This window comes from Podarcis bocagei, assembly GCF_964188305.1.
Source record: "Podarcis bocagei genome assembly, chromosome: 13".
In the NCBI taxonomy this organism is placed as follows: Eukaryota; Metazoa; Chordata; class Lepidosauria; order Squamata; family Lacertidae; genus Podarcis; species Podarcis bocagei.
In genome coordinates this window covers 3487143-3508791 of record NC_138138.1, presented here as the reverse complement: position 1 = coordinate 3508791, position 21649 = coordinate 3487143, and the positions used below count along the sequence as shown (strand labels likewise).

General features: G+C 44.1%; 1 protein-coding gene across 4 annotated transcripts in view; it reads left to right on the top strand.

The window, feature by feature from the left end:
• EPB41L4B (erythrocyte membrane protein band 4.1 like 4B) overlaps positions 1–21649 on the top strand; it is a 146423-nt gene that overhangs the window by 91853 nt on the left and 32921 nt on the right. For all 4 annotated transcript variants that reach the window (XM_081168514.1, XM_081168511.1, XM_081168510.1 and 1 more), the window contains exons 18-20: positions 6243–6371; positions 12246–12313; positions 19055–19159. In XM_081168514.1, the coding sequence (XP_081024640.1) occupies positions 6243–6371; positions 12246–12313; positions 19055–19159 (302 nt within the window). The remainder of the gene's footprint in view (positions 1–6242; positions 6372–12245; positions 12314–19054; positions 19160–21649) is intronic.

Here is a 21649-nt window from a genome sequence, read left to right as displayed (position 1 = left end):
GGGAGGGCCCTGAAGGCACCATAGAGGTGTAAAAGGAGAGCCCTCACTCCCCAATTGGCAGCTGGAGCTGTCAGTCAGGCACACAGTTAGCTTCCCTGCTCCTCTGTCTGTCCCTAAGTCTCTGTGTGGCATTTCCTGTTTATGGAGAGCTTGGGAAACTTACAGAAATGCTTCCCAGTAAGGAAAAAACACCTTAGAAGCACTCTACTCCCTCGGTTGCAATGCTTCAGAGCTAGGGTTGCCATACATCTGGGAAATTCTAGACATGTCTTCTTTTAGGGGGCCAACATGTCCATCCAGGGGGATTTTTACATCTTAAAGGAAATGTCCAGGTTTTGGGGTTTTAAATTTGTATTTATTTATTTATGGCTTGGGCTCAGGCGGATTGGGTTGGGGCTGCTCTGCCATGCCCTGGCCACTGCCAGCCCGAGCCAAGGAAAGAGGCATGTGGGCGCAGGGGCAGCAGCCTGTATGCCCGTGTGCCTCTTTCCCTGTCTTGTGCTGTCCTCTTTTTTGCTCTTCAAGGTCTGGCAACCCAATTCAGAGCCATCCTGCCACCTTGGGTTCCAAAGTGAACCCACATCCCTGATTTGTAATCCTCCACACTCTGGAACTGAAGTTAATATTTGTTTTGTATTTCACATAATTAATCATTTTCCAGTTTTAAGAATTGCTCTTTTAAAACCATTTTTGATTCTATAATTCAATTCAAATCAAATAGCAGCTCCCTTGTTTGGAGTCTTAAACCTATCCCCCTGAAATGAGATGATGTGCTTATAGACTTAAATGCATGTTTTAAGAATAAAGTACAATGCTGGCTTCTGTAACAGGTTCCACACACACACACACACACACACACACACACACACACCCTGTCTAGCAGTCCTGCTCAAGTTATTTCTCCTCGCTACAGCTGGCCTCATCTTGTGGGAATGAAGAAATATTCAGAAGAACTCTCTGTCAAGCACAGCCATCTTAAGGCTCTTGATTAAATGCCACTGTCTCCCTTGGGCTGCAGTTCACATCGGGGTGTTGACAGCCTCTGAGAAAATGAAGCACCACAAGTGATATTAAAGAAGCCTGTTACTCTTCTTGACACCACAGAGATAATATTTAATCCCCAAGGTGAAGAGAAATATCCCAAACAGGAATACAAGTATCTTTTCCCTTAGTTCTTCATCCCCTCCAGGTATGAATATTACTGGTGGCAATCTGAGAAGAGGTGTAGAAAGCCCTCTTCCAGCGGAGCTTGGTACCAGATTCCACATAGTCCAGGCTCCAGTCCCCATTTAATCATTCCTGCATTTCCCCTTTCTGGCTCTAACAGCATCCAATTGCAAGGATGTTGCTGAACTCTTCTTAACCGCAATGACTTAGTTTATGTCTTTATTTTTAAGATGACATGCCACTTTCCTATCCTAAGAGGTTCCCAAACATCCACAGAGAAGAATTTATATAGTACACGTACTACCACCAAAGGCTTAATTTTCTTAGAAGACTATCTTGACATAGATAGTGTTGGTCCTTTTCTAAAAGCCTTTCTGCAAGATCTGAAACTGGTGGAGTCCACATGGGAGAATGTTGTATTGGGGAAGGCTAATTCCACTAGGCATTCTCGGTACTTTTTCTGGGGGGCGCAGGGGTACGCATACCCCTAAACATTTTTGTGAATCTGAGTTTGGCCTCATTGAGGGGCAGTATTTCAATATGAGTAGGGAAATGTGAGTACCCCTAAACATTTTTTTTAGGAAAAATGCGCTGGGCATTCTAGAATGTATCCAGAACTCATGCTGTGTGGGGCTTTAAAATAGGTCAAGGGGGACTTTGACTCAGTCTAAAACAGATATATTTCATAGAATCATAGAACAGTAGAGTTGGAAGGGACCACCGGGGTCATCTAGCCCAACCCCCTGCAATGCAGGAATCTTTTGCCCAGCATGAGGCTCAAACCCACAAGCCTGAGATGAAGAGTCCCCTGTTCTACCCACTGAACTATCCAGTACCAGCCCTGCCATTAGACAGAAAGGGAGGAGTGACTGGCTGCTTCAGGTGGCAAATGCTGGGTGAGGACTGTGCCCAAGCCTCCTGGACACAAATTTCTCTTGGAGAATAGATCTGCTACCCTGTTGCTCTTTATAAAGGTGACAAAACGCACCTCTGCACGCACAGAGGTGGTGGAGGCCTGTTTCCACGGGGCTATAGCAACTCTACTGCTGAATAATGACTGGGATCCAAATCATTGACCTCATGGTTATTTTGCATTAATAATAATAAATTAGATTTCAAGATGAGATAAACCAAAATAAAAACACGCACAGTAATATTATTCTGATGGTTCGTCTCTATCAAATAGTTTTCATTAATGATCATGAGAGATAAGGTGTGAAGAGGTGACTTAGTCAGAACCATATAAACTGAGTTCGTAGCCTTCGAACAGGCATAGGCAGACTCCAGCCCTCCAGATGTTTGGAACTACAATTCCCATCATCCCTAGCTAACGGGACCAGTGGTCAGGGATGATGGGAATTGTAGTCCCAAACATCTGGAGGGCTGGAGTTTGCCTATGCCTGCCGTAGAAGCATGACTAATCTGAAGCAATGCTATGAGTCTACAGCAAAGGGCATCTCCCTTCACCATGAAAAACATGGACCAAAGCCTTTGATGGGACATATAATGCGAATAAGCTAGACAAAACAGCCCGTGGCTTGCTTTGAACGTTTTGGCTGTGCCAAAAGGAGTCATTGCCCCTTCAGCATTTCTCAACACCTCTTGTGAAAATTATCACTTATTTATTCAAATTGCCCCCATCTGCCTTCAGTGATATCATCCTTCATGAAGCGATATTTGGTTGGCGGTGTTGACTCACATGATTTCATCTATTGATATCTGGTGACAGTGCCATGTTTGACACGGTGCTGTGATGGCCTTATTGCTTTTGGATCCCTTTTGGGGGAAGGAGCACCAATGTGACAAAATTCAGGAAGGAAGAGCCAGCTATTCTATCTTAAGGAAAGGACTGTGAGGGTAGGTAGAGCATTGGAATAGGGACAGACAGACGGTCCAAAGGCAAGGGCGGAGGCAGAGTGGAGTATTGGTGCAGTCATAGTTAGAAAGAGCAGTTGAGGAGAAAATCTGTGTTGAGCAACATAGAGGAACATGTGCCCCACTATCTTGTTAGATTCCAACTCCCATCAGCCCCAGCCAGCATGGCCAATGGTTAGGGATGGCGTGGGGACTGCCACAGAGTCCAAAGAGCAGGGACAGAACCATCTCCAAGAAGAGGAGTCATCAGATTCATCTTTGAGGAGTCGGGACATAATCGTACCTGACTCAGAAAAATTATCATGCCACTCTGGAAAAACTCATACTTGTCAGATTATCGAAAAAAGAAGATACAGCAACGATGTATGTTGCTAAGTAGTATAACAGAGTGAAATATTCTCTGTGGTTTGGGGAAACTGTAGATGGTGAATGCAATATTATATTTATTCCTGGATGAGTCCCTGTAAGCAAGAGTCCAGCACATTTGTTCCCCCCAGATTACTTCAGTATTTTGAGGTTACATAAATTGGTTTATCCCTAATTGAACATGGAGCTGCTGTGGGATGTTTTATGATATTTGAAGGTAACCGGTCTTCTCTAAAGGCTGGATGCAACATTGACCCTCAGGACTAACTGAAATATTCTTCAAATATCTCTTTTTACCCTTGCCTTCCCTGTGTGCTGTCAGGTGCTCTTGCTGCTCCTCTCTCCACCGTGGTTTCCCTTTCACTTACAAAATGTAGATGGTAAATTACTGGGGGGAAATCTAGCTTCGTTTTCTTTTCTTTCTTTTTGCTTACATTACTGTACATTTCCATGCTACGTGATGGTGCTATAAAAATAAACAAGTTTTCAGTCATCTTCAGATTAGTAACAGCTCCTCCTCTGTGATAAATGTTTCCTTGAGGTAAAGGTGCACATAATTAAGTTCTGGGGCAAGTGACAACATGAGCCATCACAGATTAATTATCATAGCTATAACTTTCATATTGCCCAATGTCAACTCAGACAAAATATATTAGTAGAGGCAGTTTACACAATCGAGACTCAAACAAAGTACATGATGAATAAACTAGTTCTTTGCCTGCATCTGTGCACGTTCACCGGAACATTCATATTAACAAGCCATTTTTAAAGTTATCAGTTCACAACACTGAAAAAAGGCATGTTATTAGCTGGTTGATAATGCAATCCTATACGCATCTATTAGGAAATTAAATCCATTGAATTCAATGGGTTTACTCCCAGGTAAAGGAGTACTGGATTGTAGCCTAACACCATACCCATGTAAAGGTGTGTCTATCACTAAAAAACTGCGTTGTTCGCCAGGTCTTTCCTTCTGCAACCAGATTGGTTTTCATATGGACACTAAGGCTACAACATTGTACAGATGGTGGCAGCTGTTCAGCTTCACCCAAGTCAGCAGATTAAGTTTCTTGAGACATTTTAGCGGGCAGTTAGTATCCTGCTTGCAGATCAATATGTCTGATAGAAAATTTGCTTGCAAGAGCAGGATAATGGAAAAATTGACTAATTAAAAGGATAGGCCTTCCTCTTGACATTTTCTCCACTGACTAAATATTATGATCTACCTTACATAGATGGTGGACCTAGCAAAACCAATTAGAAACTAGGGTATGTGCTCAGTTTTTAAGCATTCAGTGTAATTTCTCTCTGCACAGCATCCTCCAGTGCACACACTGAAAAGTGTAATAGCAAGTGTGCTAATATACTCCATTGCTAATCACTCACAGGGATGGAGCTCAACCACCTCTGTCAGCTCAGAAAGGGAGGTTGTTGGGCAGTAAGTTATGGGGTACACCAACAGAATTCTCCACCTATCCCTATTATTATTACCACCATTATTATATATTTATACCTCCCTTTTTCCCTGACAGGGACTCAAGGCGGGTTACAGATAAAATGAGAACAGCTAAAACATATAAAAGAAATCATAAAAAATTAACAGTCCCCCACATTGAATGCACCCAAAAGCCTGTTGGAAGGTGGTTTTCACCTGCTAGCAGATGGACAACAAGGAGGGGGCCAGTCTAGCTTCTTTAGGGAGGGAGTTTCAAGGTTGCCTGGGAGGATGGCAGGACCTAAGCTGTGTAGGGCTTTATAGGTTGTAGCCAGCACTTTGGATTGTGCCCAGAAACAGACCAGTAGCCAGTGGAGTTGTTGTAGCAAGGGAGTTGTCTGCTCCCTATAACCAGCCCCAGTCAACAATCTGGCTGCAGCTCCTTGGGGCAGCTGAAGTTTCCGAGCACTTTTCAAAGGCAGCCCCACGTAGAACATGTTACAGTAATCCACAAGAGCCATAAACTATGTAGAAGTGTTGGGATCCAGGTGCTGATTTGATGGGTGGTTGGGTAAGAAGACAGAATCCCACTATGTCCTGCGCTGGTGCTGACCTGAGATCTGATTTGGAAACATCTGGAATTGATTCAATCTTAGTGATGCAATCGAGGTTGGCTTCCTCTTCCAAGATGAAATCATGAATAATTGCAGTTTTATTACAGGCAGACTTGGTATTTAGCAACAGCACTGGTTCACCACATGACCTGAGGGCAACTTGGCAGAACTTCTCAGGTTACTGCGGGAAATGGAGAGAGCTGGAAGCAGGAGGACGCCTTGAGAGTCTCAATCCTCTTCCCCTTAACTGGCCTGGCCAGTTACCTCCGCTGTGTCGCCCCCTTTCTGTTATTACTAGAACAAACACACTCCTCTCCTTCCTCCCCATGCCCACCATAAACTTAAACTTTTTCTAAACAAAAAACAGTTTCAATATTTGTTTCATTTATTCAATTGATACCATCTTTAGTAGATCACTGGTTTTTTAATAAAGAAGTTATTAATAAATCTACACAGGTAACTCACAACTGACGTCCATTGAACTTGTGCGCATTCAGCTTTACACAGTTCACAATTTAAAAAGTGGGGGGCAGGCATCTGAGAAAAAAGTCTTTGGCAATCCCACCCACCATTGAACCCAAAGTGATTTAACTATACACGATTTTGGTTTCACATGCTATCCCTAGAATGTAACCCCTACATAAGTTGAGAGTCGCCTGTATCCTCCTAATTTGTTTAGGACAGCACTGTTTATTTCACATAACAGAGGGTGTAGAGTGAAGAGACATCTCTCTCAGATCAGTATGTTTCCTGCTCAGCCGTGTGTCCTCTTGTGTTGATGACAGGGTGAAGATAGCAAAACTTCAGAGAAGAGCCTTCATCCTCCTCCCGTGTCCCCTTCCGCAGTACCTGACCACTTTAAATGCAACATCCTGAAGGCTCAGGTGGAAGCGGCTTTTCGTGTGGGTCCTCAGGTGGGTATGCCATGTCTGTCTCCCCTTTAAATGTTCTCTTATGGCTTATGCACATGTGTATCCATGCTCATGCACTACACATACAGGCCACACACACATTCACTGCACATTCAGCGCGCGCACACACACACACACACACACACACACACACACAGCATGCACACTCACTGCATGTGCAAACGTTTACATGTAGTCAAGCACTCATGCATACCTTCTCTCACACACACATATGTGCAAAGGGGTGTGGGTGGGTGTGGGTGGGTGTGCATACACAAAACCAGCATTTCCAACCCTACCCACTCCAGCACCGGTGGAGGTGGGCTGAAAAAACTGCCTTTTACTTTGTGTTGTTGAGTTCTTTTATTGTTACTTTGGAGGCATTTTCAGCCCATGTGGTTAGCCTATACTTTCTGAAGTCATTTAGTGTCTGGATTTATTTTCTTACCTTGGTCCCCATTGCCTGAATTTCTAGCACAAACAATTCCTGCCCAGACACAGATGCCTAGACCAAAAAGAAGCAAAGTGTTAGAAATAGTCAACTGTGCCTAAGGACTTAGTCTACCATAGTTACAAATAATTTGGGATGATGCAATTTTCATGACTGCAGTTGCCTAATAATAGCAACGTTTACATTGTTTTTCTTTAATAGCAAGGAAAAGAAAAGGTGTGCCTTCAAAGATTTGTTCTGTGATTTATTCCATTCTCCCTCTTTCACCTTGGCACAGATTTCAGATGAAAGATAAATCACTTTGGCAAAATATAGGATTAAAACCAATCTAATTATAATACGGCTGACGCCTATGGGGCAAAGATAGATTTATCCGAAATACCAAGAGAGCTTAGATCAGGGAAAGTCCATTTACATATTCTGAGGGGCCACTCTTTTCTGCAAGGTAGAAGTTTATTTTGCTTCTCTCTCAACCCAGGCCCTTTAACTGAATGGGGGGGGGGTGCAAGATATGAATGGGGGCAGCTTTTGCAGCTCAGTGCACAGTTTGAGATCAGTTGGAGGTTGATGGTGTTCAGTGAAGAAGGAAAAATATGGTCTCCAAGATATGGTCTCTATTGACTTTCCTCAGGCACAGTCTTGAAAGGCCTCAATAGTCCCAGATCTCAATCTCCCAGCTGAAAAGCTTGCCGCTTCTACATTATAGGGAAGTTTGTCTTCTTGAGAAAAGGCCTAGAGGAAGAGCCAGTGCTTTTTTTTCTGGAGAGACGCAGGGGGACACATATCCCTAAATATTTTGTGAATCTTTGTACTTTTGGCCATTTACTGTATTTATTTCCCCCGATTTGAACTATAAAATGGTGATTTCCTTGAGTCAAAATGAGAGTATCCCAAAACATTTTTTAGGGGGGGAGCACTGGGAAGAGTTATTTCTGTTCCCCCTCTTTTTCAGAAACTGGTCCTGTCAGAGTGGGATGTGTCTTCACAGAGCAGGCATTCAGCAGCATATACAAATGAGCGCTATGTTCTAGACTGGCAATTGCTTCTGACTCATCCCTCAGCCTGATGAAAGGATTCAGGGAATTGGGGACACAGCACCAGACACTCAGGGGTGAAGCATGCCTCTACAAGGAACAAGGCAACACATTCCTCCGTGTTTTCCAGCCCTAAAATTCCAGGGGGTCCAGGTCAAGGCGTGAGGCTACTGAGTTGTGTAGCATAAACACTGTCAGATAGGCATTATTCAGATCTCTAGAGTATTCCTACAGTGTTGGGTGATGAGGATGATGAACAACATAAAAATACAAATTGAGAACATAAAGGGTTTCCTTGAACCTTATTAGAGGTGAACAGTGTCAATTCTCTCCTCCATAATTGTGGGGAGAGTTAGACATTTTCGCTCTCAGAACAGAGAAGGATATGAGCACTTTAGATGGAGAATGATCTTCTAGATGGGAAGTCAGTATTTCTTCTTACAGAATTGACTCTCTCTCCACCAAGGTTAGTGAGGAGCTTCTAGGGTCAACAGAAGAAAAGTCAGCTGGCTTCTCTAAAGTACCACAGCCAAACAAACAAACAAACAAATACAAATTGCTTCATGAGTTTTCATGAGAATGTTTTCCCCCCAGGTGACAGTCCTGTGTTATTTACCGTATTTTTCGCTCTATAGGACGCACTTTTCCCCCTTCAAAAATGAAGGGGAAATGTGTGTGCGTCCTATGGAGCGAAGACGCCATAGCCCCGCGACCCTCTCCCGACTGGAGAGGTGACACGCGGCTATGGCAGGAACCTCTACAGCCCCGTGTCACCTCTCCAGCCGGGAGAGCACGCGCACGGGGCTAAAGCAGCCCCCGCGACCCTCTCCCGGCTGGAGAGGTGACGCGCGGCTATGGCAGGAGCCTCTATAGCCGCGCGTCACCTCCCCAGCCGGAAGAGCGCGTGCGGGGAGTGTCTGCAAGCCTCGCGCACCCGGCAGGAGGTCCCACCGGGTGCGCGAGGCTTGGGGCGGCAGCCTGTCGCCCGAAGCACGGGGAGCCCTCGGGAGGGCTCCCCCTGCTTCGGGCGAGTGTCTGCAAGCCTCGCGCACCCGGCAGGAGGTCCCACCGGGTGCACGAGGCTTGGGGCGGCAGCCTGTCGCCCGAAGCACGGGGAGCCCTCGGGAGGGCTCCCCCTGCTTCGGGCGAGTGTCTGCAAGCCTCGCGCACCCGGCAGGAGGTCCCACCGGGTGCGCGAGGCTTGGGGCGGCAGCGGACTGCTTGCGCGCACCTAGAAGCTTGGGGCGCGCTGAGCTCAGCACGCCCCAAGCTCCTGGTGTAGCGCAGCGATCCGCTAGCCCTGGGAGAGCCCCGCGGCTCTCCCAAGACTAGCGGACTGCTTGCGCGCACGCAGAAGCTTGGGGCGCGCTGACCTCAGCCTGCCCCAAGCTTCTGGATTAGCGCAGGGGTCCGCTAGCCCTGGGAGAGGCGCCCGGCTCTCCCACGCTAGCGGAGACCTTGCCGGCACGCAGAAGCTTGGGGCGCGCTGAGCTCCGCACGCCCCAAGCTCCTGGTGTAGCGCAGCGCACCTGGGGGGGAAATAAAATTTTTTCCCTTTATTTCCCCCCAAAAAATCTAGGTGCGTCTTATGGGCCGGTGCGTCTTATGGGGCGAAAAATACGGTATATTTGAAAACATTTCTAAGGATAGCAGCAAAGGACCCTAGTTTGATCTTCTGAATAGCTGCGGTCCAAAATAAATGAATGAATAAACAGAATCTCCATGTATGTATTTATGTGCATATTTATAGGCTTCTCCTGCCCAAAGTCACCCTGTATACAGGCTGTATTCTCGGCAAACAAAATTAATGCAGTAGACTCCTTGAATGCAGACGTGTTTTCTCCCCAAAACGTAGTGGTCAAGATGAAATGAGTGCAGATCTATGGTTGCCGTCATTTGTGATGGATCTGCTTATTACATGATAAGCGAGGAGGGAGGCAGAGCACCTTGCTGAAGACTGATATTTAAAACAAGGACAGCAGCAACTGTCTGAAAGTTTTGTAATGAAATTGCATGATTGGGTTTTTTCTACGAAATCATTGTTTGATCCTAGTTTATTATATCTGTGTTCAAATGTAATGCAAAACTCCCACTGCAAATAAAGGTGGATGGAATGCAATGGATCTTGCATGAGCCGGAGTTTTGCTGTGGCATGTTTGCTTCCAGCATCCCACCTCAAGGATCCTGGTTCAGAGAATCCACATTCCAGATCTGGATTCAGTATGGCTGCAGCCATGGAGTGTAGGTCTGTAATAACCATGCACATGCTATATGAGTGTAGGAAGAGATTATGTGTGATGGTTTCACTGTTTTAAGTTGTGCACGTTGCACAAACAACTGAATGAATTAGGAGCAAAAGAGGAAGAGCAGCAACTCTCTGGTTAAGTTGTGCTGTGCCCTTCCACCGTTGGCGCTGTGTTGTTGCATGCAGTGCTTTGCATTGCTCAGAATGAATGAATGAATGAATGAATGAAACTTTATTTGCGTCAGCCAACAGCCATAGCAACAAAAGAACAGTGCAATATACACAGAACAAAATAAAAAGTCGATTATATAAAACACAGTTGAGGGTCCTGAATCAGCAATCAAATAGTGGACCTTATTCTGATTGCCTCAGCTAGAAACCTTTCAACCTTTGCAGTCATCTGCTTCTCTTGATCTGCCAGGAGAAAAGACACTGTGGCAGTGGTTGGGTGACCCGGAATGGACAATAAAAGGTGTGTGTGTGATAATTTCGTTCCTCAGGTCTTTGTAAAGAGTGCATGCCAGGAGGACATGCGCCACTGATTCAGTGCTGCCAACAGAACTTTGCTATTAGTCAGATGAGAAATAAATTAAACTCCTCAGCAGTCACATCCCCCCCCAAATTAACTTGAAAGACATTTTTATGAAATGCAACACCGACCGACTGTTACCTTGAAAAACCTCATTGTTTGTAAGAGTAGGATTTAATTCAGTTGGTCTAAATGGGGAAACGTGAGAAACCTAGGGGTATGGTGAGACTGAAATGGACTGAGTATGTTTGGTGAGGATCATCAAAAGGGAAGATCCAGCACCCATAACTTCCTTTCATCATAGTCTATATACAGTGTTACCTTGGTTCTCAAACTGAATCCATTCTGGAAGTCCGTTCCAAAACCAAAGCGTTCCAAAACCAAGGTGCGCTTTCCCATAGAAAGTAATGCAGAACGGTTTAATCCATTCCAGACTTTTAAAAATAGCCCCTAAAACAGCAATTCAACATGAATTTTACTATCTAACGAGACCATTGATCCATAAAATGAAAGCAATAAACAATGTACTGCAGCCAATCAATCAGTCAGTCAATCAATCAATCAATCAATCAATCAATCAGTAGCTGGTTCCACACTTGGTTCCACACAGTCACAAAAACAAAGAAAAAAGCCACAAAAACAAAAATGCAAAATAAATAGCAAAAATAGACAGACCTCAGCCTAACACTCAAAACAGAAGTGTGGCACTCAGATTGGAAGCGTAACACTCAAAGAGTGTGGTGGTAGTGGTTAAGAGCGGTGGACTTGTAATCTGGTGAACCGGGTTCGATTCCCCGCTCCTCCACCTGCAGCTGCTGGGTGACCTTGGGCCAGTCACGCTTCTTTGAAGTCTCTCAGCCCCACTCACCTCACAGAGTGTTTGTTGTGGGGGAGGAAGGGAAAGGAGAATGTCAGCCGCTTTGAGACTTCTTCGGGTAGGGATCAAGCAGGATATCAAATCCAAACTCTTCTTCTTTAAAATAGAGTACGTTCGGCTTCTGAAAATGTTCACAAACCAGAACATTTAATTCTGGTCTTGCAACGTTTGGGCTCCAAGTTGTTTGAGTACCAAGGCATTTGAGAACCAAGGTACCACTGTATTGTGTTGGTATGAGGTCTTGTTCCAGCTGAGGGCTGCAAACCAAAGCAGTCGTGGAAGGCATGTGAGTGATGGTGCTAGCGCAAATAGCCCCTCTGCAAATGAACCATGAGCTTAGCAGCAATTGCTGTGTGCTCCTCATAGGCTCCCATAGATCACTGCATTTGTATAATGAGCTGGGTGTGAGAGTTGGAGTAAAAGTTTATTGTTTTGCAGACTGGCCTAGAATAGCTGCCTAAAGAATAATGCGAACAAAAATGAGTCTAGTTTAATCTGGAAATAAAAGTATTTATATGCCTACAATTTTCTAAAGCCCCCAGTTCTTGTTAAACAACACAATTGTGATTTCTGGTGATTCATTTACAAAATATTCTCATTGGAAAGTACAGGAGAAGACCTTTACAGTGTTAGCCTTGATTCAAAAGTAAGCACTCACTGCCAAATGTATTTGTGTGCTGAATCTATGTACTGCACTAAATTACTATGCACTGTACTAAAGTAGAGTTATTTTTTCAACAGGTTGGAAAAGAAGAAACTTCTTTGACAAATCCTCCTAATGCTTCCAGTCTGCAGGACCCTAATGTCAGGTCTGTGGATTCTTATTTGCAGGGTTGAGATTATTAATGAAAGTTATTGGAATCGTCAAAGAATGCAGTACATGCTTGTCAAGGATACAAATCTAGTTGATAGTTGCAACCACTCATGTCCTAGATGCTCCCTCTCCCCCCAAAAGCAAGTTCTTCACAAAGGGCAGGAATCTTCCACTGTAGGGGTATGCAAACTAATTTCCCATCGTCCCCAAGTTTTCAAACACACACAGAGAAGGGGGGTATTCCTATTGTTTAGGGCTACAGTTTGAAAAAATAAATAAATGGTGGAAATCTCTCTTGTTAGGGTCCAATATGTAAACCTTGAATATTGTTACAAAAGTCCCTCTTGTTACAAGCCTGCCCCTCTCTCTGCCAAGTGGTGGCAAGAGCCCATGGGGTCTGTGTCCCTTTGGAGAATAGAAGACGCAGCAGAGACTGTCTGGCTTTAAGAAATATGGTTTATTCACCTATTTACACCTTCAGTCTGCATGCCAGTTTTCAAGGCTATTCAGTGTTAGTGGTTGGTATCTCCTCCCTGTAAATATAATCTAATTCGTGTGTGTGTGTGTGTGTGTGTGTGTGTGTGTGTGTGTGTGTGTCCCCTATCCCTAATTAACTGCCCGGGGCAGAGAGGTCTAGCTTGGAAGAATCAGTGGTCCAAACCAAATTTATCTAAATTTGTGTCTTCAGGTCACTGTCACTTTTATGGAATTAGTTTATTACTATTTTATAATTAGGTACAATAGAACTGGAATGTTTTCAGTGCCTAATCAAAAACAGCTGCTTCAGAAACTGAAGCTGTCAATTAATACATTAGTTGGAATGCTTCCTATTTATGTCGGGGGGGGGGGGAGAGAATGGCTTTATGTGGAGAAACTGCCCCATCTTCATTGTACTTCACCCTTTTTCATATTGGACTGATGAAGTAGAAATGGAGAAATAGGATTTCCAGACAGATTTGAGTCTTGTAAATGAAGCTCTGGCAAAACAAGAATCTGGCAGAGCTAAAATCTGGCACAGACTAGGTGCCATAAAGAGAACAGATTGGTGCTGGAATGAGAAAATGGTTGCTTTTTTGTGATAGTTGGGGCCATATCCAACATAATAATTCTTAGAGTACAATGTTCAAAGAGAGTCCTTCTAAGGGCTGCACTTCTGCTGCCAGTTTCCTCCTCCCCATTTGAGATACATGTGGGACCATTTTGGGGGGAAGAGTGTAATATACTTTTCCATGCCTCCCCAATCTCTAAGTGGTAAGAGATTCCAGAGCTTGTAAGGCACAGTGGAGACTGCCTTTGTGATATATGGTTTATTTACACATACCATATTTTTCGCTCTATAACACGCACCCGACCATAACACGCACGTAGTTTTTAGAGGAGGAAAATCCGTAGGCATGCCACCCGTAGGCATTTCCTTCATAACACGCACAGACATTTCTCCTTACTTTCTAGGAGGAAAAAAGTGAGTGTTATGGTGCAAAAAATACGGTACATCTATAACCTGAGGCTGTGGTGGAGGGGCTTCTAGCATTGCTTCTCCCACGGCCACAGTCTTGGATGCAGCAGAAATCAGCCCTGACCCTCGGCCCTGTGAGCAGCCCCTTGCCTTTAACAGACAAACCCCTTTTCTCTGCTCGCTCTCTCTCTGAAGGAGGGGCTTACACCTCTCTGCTATCTGCTTTGCTAATCACTCATTACCTTCCTTTTGTTCTCCATGATGATGGCTTTTCTCCCAGGTGATTTCCTGAACACAGAAAAACTGGTTTGGCCTGTAAATTGACACTGCTAAATTCAGCCTCTGGCAGCCTATTTTAATACTCCAAGCATTGATTAAACTCCAACACACCCTAGACCCAGGAATTTAAGGGAGGATCTGTCACCCACAAATTCATAACATTACAACCAGCCAACTTGATTCTTGGTACACTGGCTAGTAGAATGTTAGGTTTGGATATCAACAGGTTAAAATCCACACTGAGTTGCAAAATAGCCTTTGAATAGTTGTTGAATAGCCTTTGTTAATTTTGTTAAATTACTGACGTAATCTCTCTCAGACTAATTTATTTTGCAGGGTTATTGTGACGATTGAGGTGGTAGAGATCTGGATTCAGATCTCTGGTCTGCCAGAAAGCTTTCTGGATTATCTTGGGTCAGTCACTCCCTGCCAACATAATCTACCACAGAGAGTAAAAAGAAGAACCACATATATTGCCCAAAAACCCTTGGAGAAAGGGTGGAATAAATATATATGAGAATTCATAAAATTACAATGCCACTCTTTTGGCTCCTGGGAGAATGAGAAATTCAAATGGAACAAATACATAAATCATGATAATTGGCCAATGCCTACTGGAGCCTTGCCATATCAGATGAGGGCAACAAAATCCTCTGCCAGTGTGTGTATGTGTGGATTGAAATGTGCTCCAAAACCTGTGAAGTTGAAGAAAGGAAACATTTGCTGCCTCGCATTTCTGATCAGCCTATTTTGATTTTCCTGATTGTCATTGTTTTTAATATCACTTGTCATGTGGTACATTTGTTGAGCCACTACTTTCGTGGAACGCACACAAAAGCCGTCTGGGCTGTTTGGAATGCCAAATGTTTAAACATGTGCTCGCAATATTCTTTTTAAAACAAACTGTTGGCTCAGCCTAGTCAGCTTTTATCCACTGATGGTATCTATCATTATTCATTTAAAAATTTTTAACCCAGAGGTAGGGAAACCCTGGACAACAGGCCATTCTTGGTCCACTAAGGGGTCTAAACTGGCCCATGAGGCCATTTCCCCAAACTACTACTACTTATTAGTCTGTGAACTGCCCTAAGATTGTATTATGAAGGGTGGTATATAAATCAATCAATCAATCAATCAATCAATCAATCAATCGATTAAATAAATAAATACATAAATAAGTCAAGTCTTGCTTGTGCTGCTTCATTAGCATTTTCCATGAGAAAAACCAATCTACATATCAACACGTAGTCACTGAAGAAGAAATCAGTAGAGGAGGAATAGGTTGCCTTTCTGTCTATTATCAGGTAAGATACAACAAGCGCTGCTGCTTTACTCCCAACAATATAATGATTATTCCTGTTCAGGAACCCCAGTATGTTGAACATCTGATGCAGAGAGAGCTCAGAGTTCTCTTTAAATGAACTTGTTTGAATGTGCTATCCCTGTCAGACAGCACTGGAAAATTCCCCCAAATGCTGGGATGAGCTTTTGAAATTCATTAGCAGTGCAGAATCTTACACATTTTTAATGGTCTGTGAAATATAAATGGAACTATGATCTAAATATATTCTACTGCTGTTTTTACATTTAGAAGAAAATGCAACTTGACGAAATTAGTGTATTTAATGTGTAATTAGAGTAGGTCCGTCACATGCAGAATAGAAATTTCTGTTGCAAAAGCTTCGAAAAACAACTTAATGAATCTAGAAGAAGGTGCACTTCTGACATATTTAGCTTGGAATATATATTGGACCATAGCAAGATTAAATTAGACTTCTCTGTTATGTTTATCTGTATTTTGCTTTTCTCCATAACATGTCTCCATAACTCTGTATCTTAGTTTGTGTGTTCCTTTGTGGGTTGGGGAGGAGTAGGGCTGCCACATTTGTTCTGGCAAAATACAGGGCAGGGCATGGCAGTGGGGGTGGGGTGGGGGTTTATTTTCATTTGGTGCTGAAGTGACTTCATCGCAATCCATTACAATCTATTGTAGCCTAACAGGACGCCCCCTCTAGAATTTGTCATACACAACACACACATGAATTTCCAAATCCGTCTTTGCTTGGCTACCCAGAGCTTAAATACCTGACCTTTCACACACCCTTTCAAACACATGTATTTGGAGAGGATTCCTAACTTGGCAGAGAGAAGACATGAAATACAGGACGTAGCATTTTACATTGAAATATGGGACAATCCTGTATTTTTATTTTTATAAATATTTATTAAGATTTTCAGAAAAATTACAGAATAAAAGGAAAAAAGAAAAAAGAAAAATACAAAATAAAAATAGTTAAAAAAAACAGTTCAATCTTTCTATCACATATTTTTCATTTGCTTATTTCCCAGACCTCCTCACGCCTTCCTTTTCTGTATTCCAGTTCCAATTGTTAATTCAGCAAATCCCTCCCCTCTTCATTCATCTTAATCTTCAATTTTTAAATGTTTATAACATTAATTTTTTTACCTATTAATAACCATTTTCTCATATTCCCTTATAGCATTACAGCAAAAGACCACTTAGTTTCCATCCAACATCATTCTAACATTCATTAATTTTACAATGTTTCTGTAAATAATCTTTGAACTTTTTCCAATCTTCTTCCACCGACTCTTCTCCCTGGTCTCGGATTCTGCCAGTCATTTCTGCCAGTTCCATATACAGTGGTGCCCCGCAAGACGAATGCCTCGCAAGACGGAAAACTCGCTAGACGAAAGAGTTTTCCGTTTTGGAGGTGCTTCACAAAACGAATTTCCTATGGGCTTGCTTCGCAAGACGACAATGTCTTGCGAGTTCCTGCTGGCTTTTTTTCCTTCCCCCCCTTTTTCTAAGCCGCTTATCAGCTGATCCGATCAGCAGATAAGCCGCTAAAAGCCGCTAATAGCGCTAATAGCGCTAATCCGCTAATCCGTCAATGGGCTTGCTTCGCAAGACGAAAAAACCGCTAGACGAAGAGATTCACAGAACGGATTCTTTTCGTCTTGCGAGGCACCACTGTAGTCCATCACCTTCATCCGCCATTCTTCCAGGGTGGGTAGATCTTGTGTCTTCCAGTACTTTGCGATGAGTATTCTTGCTGCTGTTGTGGCATACATAAAGAAAGTTCTATCCTTCTTTGGCACCAATTGGCTGACCATGCCCAGGAGAAAGGCCTCTGGTTTCTTCAGGAAGGTATATTTAAATACCTTTTTCAATTCATTATATATCATTTCCCAGAAGGCCTTAATCTTTGGGCATGTCCACCAAAGGTGAAAGAATGTACCTTCAGTTTCTTTACATTTCCAACATTTATTATCGGGCAAATGATAGATTTTTGCAAGCTTGACTGGTGTCATGTACCACCTGTATATCATTTTCATAATATTCTCTCTTAGGGCATTACATGCCGTAAATTTCATACCTGTGGTCCACAACTGTTCCCAGTCAGCAAACATAATGTTATGTCCAACATCTTGTGCCCATTTAATCATAGCAGATTTCACCGTTTCATCCTGAGTATTCCATTTCAACAGCAAGTTATACATCTTTGACAAAGTCTTAGTTTTAGGTTCTAACAGTTCTGTTTCTAATTTTGATTTTTCCACCTGGAAGCCAATTTTGAAATATGGGACAATCCTGTATAATCCAGAACAGGTGGCAACCCTAGGAGTATACTGAAGGTGAAACTAAATAGCTAGATGACTTTTTTAAAAAACAAAGAAACTTGAAATGCTTTGATAACTGGTTACTAAAACTACATAAAAACTGGGGTTAGAAGGCACCTCAAAGGTCCTCTAGTTGCTCACATGATCAGGAATTTCTTCTACACGTTGAGTTGAAATCTCCTCTCTTGTAACTTAAATTCCTTTGGTCCAGGTTGATTTCCCATGAAATGGCTTCTAGGATCTTAACTAATATGTTTACAGTATTGGGTGGGGGGGGCAGAGAAGCAGCAGCAAAGCCAATACCTGCCCCTCCGCATGGTGGAGGTGGCAGGAGCAGAGGCAAGCAGCTCAGTTCCCAGATGAAGTATTTTATACAGGGAGGAGAAGTGGTGGAGATGGCTTTCCTCTGACCATAGGTCTGCCTAGTGGAAGTGGGAGTGATGGGAATCCCTGGAGTTTCCTTGAATATGGGGGGTGTGGAAGAGGGGGCGGGGTGTGCTTCTCCAGCTGCTCCATGGACCTGCCTGTCTGCATGGGCTTTTCTTTGAGTTTCGGGAGTGAGAGATTAGCTTCCCAAGCTGTGGGTTTTTGGAAGGCGCTTGCGCAGAAAGAGAGGTAGAAGAGCACCTGTGGTCTAGGATGCAGGAGAAAAAGCTGCTCTTGGGAAGAGAGAGGGGGTCTGTGGAGTGTAGAAAGAAAAAGAGATAATCTTTGGTAGCTGATTTGAGTTGATTTAATACAGTTCCGTTCTGGAGCCCTGTTCGCATCCCGAACGGAACGCAAAACGCGACAGCACGCCTGTGCGTGTGCAGGTCGCGTTTCACCGCTTCTACGCATGCACGTGACATCATTTTGATCGTCTGCGCATGCGCGAGTGGCAAAACCCAGAAGTAATGTGCTCCGTTACTTCCGGGTCACTGCAGAGCGCAACCCGAAAGCGCTCAACCTGAAGAGTGTTTATCCCGAGGTATGACTGTATTTGTATTCCATTTTTCCAGCAACAGATGTTAAGCTCAAACCAGCTCACAATATTCACAATAGCATTAAAAAACAGCAAACATTGCAATCTATAACAGCAAACACAACAGCATATAAAGCAAACAACAACAAATTCGTGAAAACAATTCATACAATTAAATAAAATCATAGTAGGGTGTGGGTGTGTATGCACACACGCACGCACACACACACACACAGAGAGAGAGAGAGACAAACAAACAAACAAACAAACAAACACTTGAGATATGTATCTACCTACCTACCTACCTAAGATATCGAACAAATGATATCTTCTCCCAGAAGTCCTAACTTTGTCTTTTCTTTTCTTTTTTCATTTCTTTCTTCTTCTTCATTTAGAAATCTAGCCCCTTTACGGCCGGAGACAACACAGACAAGCAGTGTACCTGAGAAGCAGGAAGTTAAAGCACCACGGGTGAGGAAACTGATGAGGCAGTACAGCTTGTGAGTATAATTCCAATTATGGCTGCTGTACACTGTTTCAGATGTGTTTTCCCTATGGGTCCATTTCAGGAGTTGCCAACCTTTCGGTTCAGTGGGCACATTTTGAATGCTGTGGGTGCCAGTCACAAAATGGCAGCCTTGGGATGTGGCATAATACAAAATTTAGAGTCTCATCAGTGCTGCTTCCCCCACCCCCCAGACAACTTCAGGCTTGGCCTGCGAAGTCAGCAATGTCCTGCTGGTCCTGATTACGGAGATCACACAATATTGATCACACACACAATGATGATGTTGCAGTGACAACAGTTGACCCATGGAAAGTCCCTCATCTCTCTGCCACTCCTCTTTCTCTTTCTCTCTCCTTTCACAGAGACATGCCTCCCCACCTCCACCATCCTTCTCCCAATCCATCCACCCTGAATCCAACAGGTTATACCCTACCCCATCAGGCCTTTCCCTCAGAAACAGAGCCAGCTCCCCTGTGACGGGGTGAAGCTCCTGCCTCGGTCAGTGGAAGTGCAAGAGGTGGCATCCTGCCCACCCAACCACTTCTGAAGCAGAAAAGGAGGTGTCCCGGCAGGTGGCATAACTAACCCGTTTTCCACAGATGAAGAAGCCGGGCGGCAATGCTTTGAGGAAGTGCTCCAGCTCCTGCTGAGTTTGGCAAGAGCCAGCCCCCCCTACTTCTGCCCTCACCATGCCCTGGCTCTCACAGTCCTCAAAACATTGCAGGGGGTTGAACTAGAATCTGGCATGTCCAACAAGTAGATTGTGATCCACTGGTAGATCGCAGGGTGTTCCTGGTAGATTCCTGGCTGATTTCTGGCCCCTCGGCAATCTCCTTCCTAAAAAAAGATCAACAACTAGGGGTAGATCACTGCCAGTTTTTATACTGTGAGTAGATCACAGTGTATTGGGAGCTAGACGTCCTTGAAGTAGATGGTCCTCAGGATCACTTCAACCTCTAAATTCTATGATTCTGTGAGAGATGATTGTGGAAACGGTAGTGGGGGAAGCAGTGGAGGGAGGGAGGAAAGGAGGAGGCCATTCCTGTTTTGCCTCAGGTGACAGGCCAAGCCAGCTCAGGAAACACCTTGCAGTCAGGAGCATTTGGTTGCTGCTTTGCCATTGGGGAGAAGTGATTGAAGAGGGAGGAGAATAGTGAGACCGTGAAGGTAGCTGTGAAGAAAACAAAGAGGAAGAGGAATAAAAAAGGGGATAAAATTAGAGGAGTCTTTTTGCACTGAGGTTGTTTCACAATCACATGGAAAAAGACAAGTGGTCCAGTTTGAAAGAGAGTGCTGACTTAAAAGAGTGGAACAGTGAAGCCAGCATTCAAATCCCTGCTCAGCTCTGAAGCCTATGGAATAGCCTTGGGCCAAGCCCTTCTTTCCACCTCTTCTGCACCTCAGCATTGTTGTGAAGATGACGGGAAAGACTCCTGCAGGCTTCCTTGAGGACTTTCCATGGGGAGTAAAGGTGGAATCAAAGTCTACTAATAAAGTAACCAGAAACAGTTCAGTGTGTGACTTGTCACATTTGTTTTTGGCCCCCTTCAGCAGAAGTGACAAAGGAGACTGAAAGATCTTGGCAAACTTTACCAAGTCACAAATAGATAAGGTGAACAAAACAAATCAGGACAGGCCTCTAGTGGAAAGGAAGTGCACAACTGCAGCTCACACACACACTGGATTATGTTCGCCCCCCTTATATACAATAACATGCAGACTGGATGAATTTCCTGTGGCTCTTCCTGGTTTTTAAACAGCGCCCCCCCCCCAGTTCTGTATGCAGGCAAGGGTTTCTGAATGCAACCAGAACTGTTGAATTAGCTTTGCAACCTGAGTAACCCCCCATATTACATCTACTAACTGCTTCAAAAACCCTAAATTCAAACGAACTCTTAGCTTGCACTTTTGGCTCATGATGCCCTGCCCTGCCATTGCCATTCCCATTGCCATTGCCACAGCCCCCTGCTCTTTATTATTCCTGATTACTACTGTCAGTTGGGGATGTGGGTGGCGCTGTGGGTTAAACCACAGAGCCTAGGGCTTGTCGATCAGAAGGTTGGCGGTTCGAATCCCCACAACGGGGTGAGCTCCCGTTGCTCGGTCCCTGCTCCTGCCAACCTAGCAGTTCAAAAGCACGTCAAAGTGTAAGTAGATAAATAGGTACTGCTCCAGCGGGAAGGTACCGTATTTTTCGCTCTATAACACGCACCCGACCATAACACGCACGTAGTTTTTAGAGGAGGAAAATCCGTAGGCATGCCACCCGTAGGCATTCCCTCCATAACACGCACAGACATTTTCCCTTACTTTCTAGGAGGAAAAAAGTGAGTGTTATGGTGCAAAAAATACGGTAAATGGTGTTTCCGTGCGCTGCTCTGGTTCACCAGAAGCAGCTTAGCCATGCTGGCCACATGACCCAGAAAAACTGTCTGCAGACAAATGCCGGCTCCCTCGGCCAGTAAAGCGAGATGAGCATCGC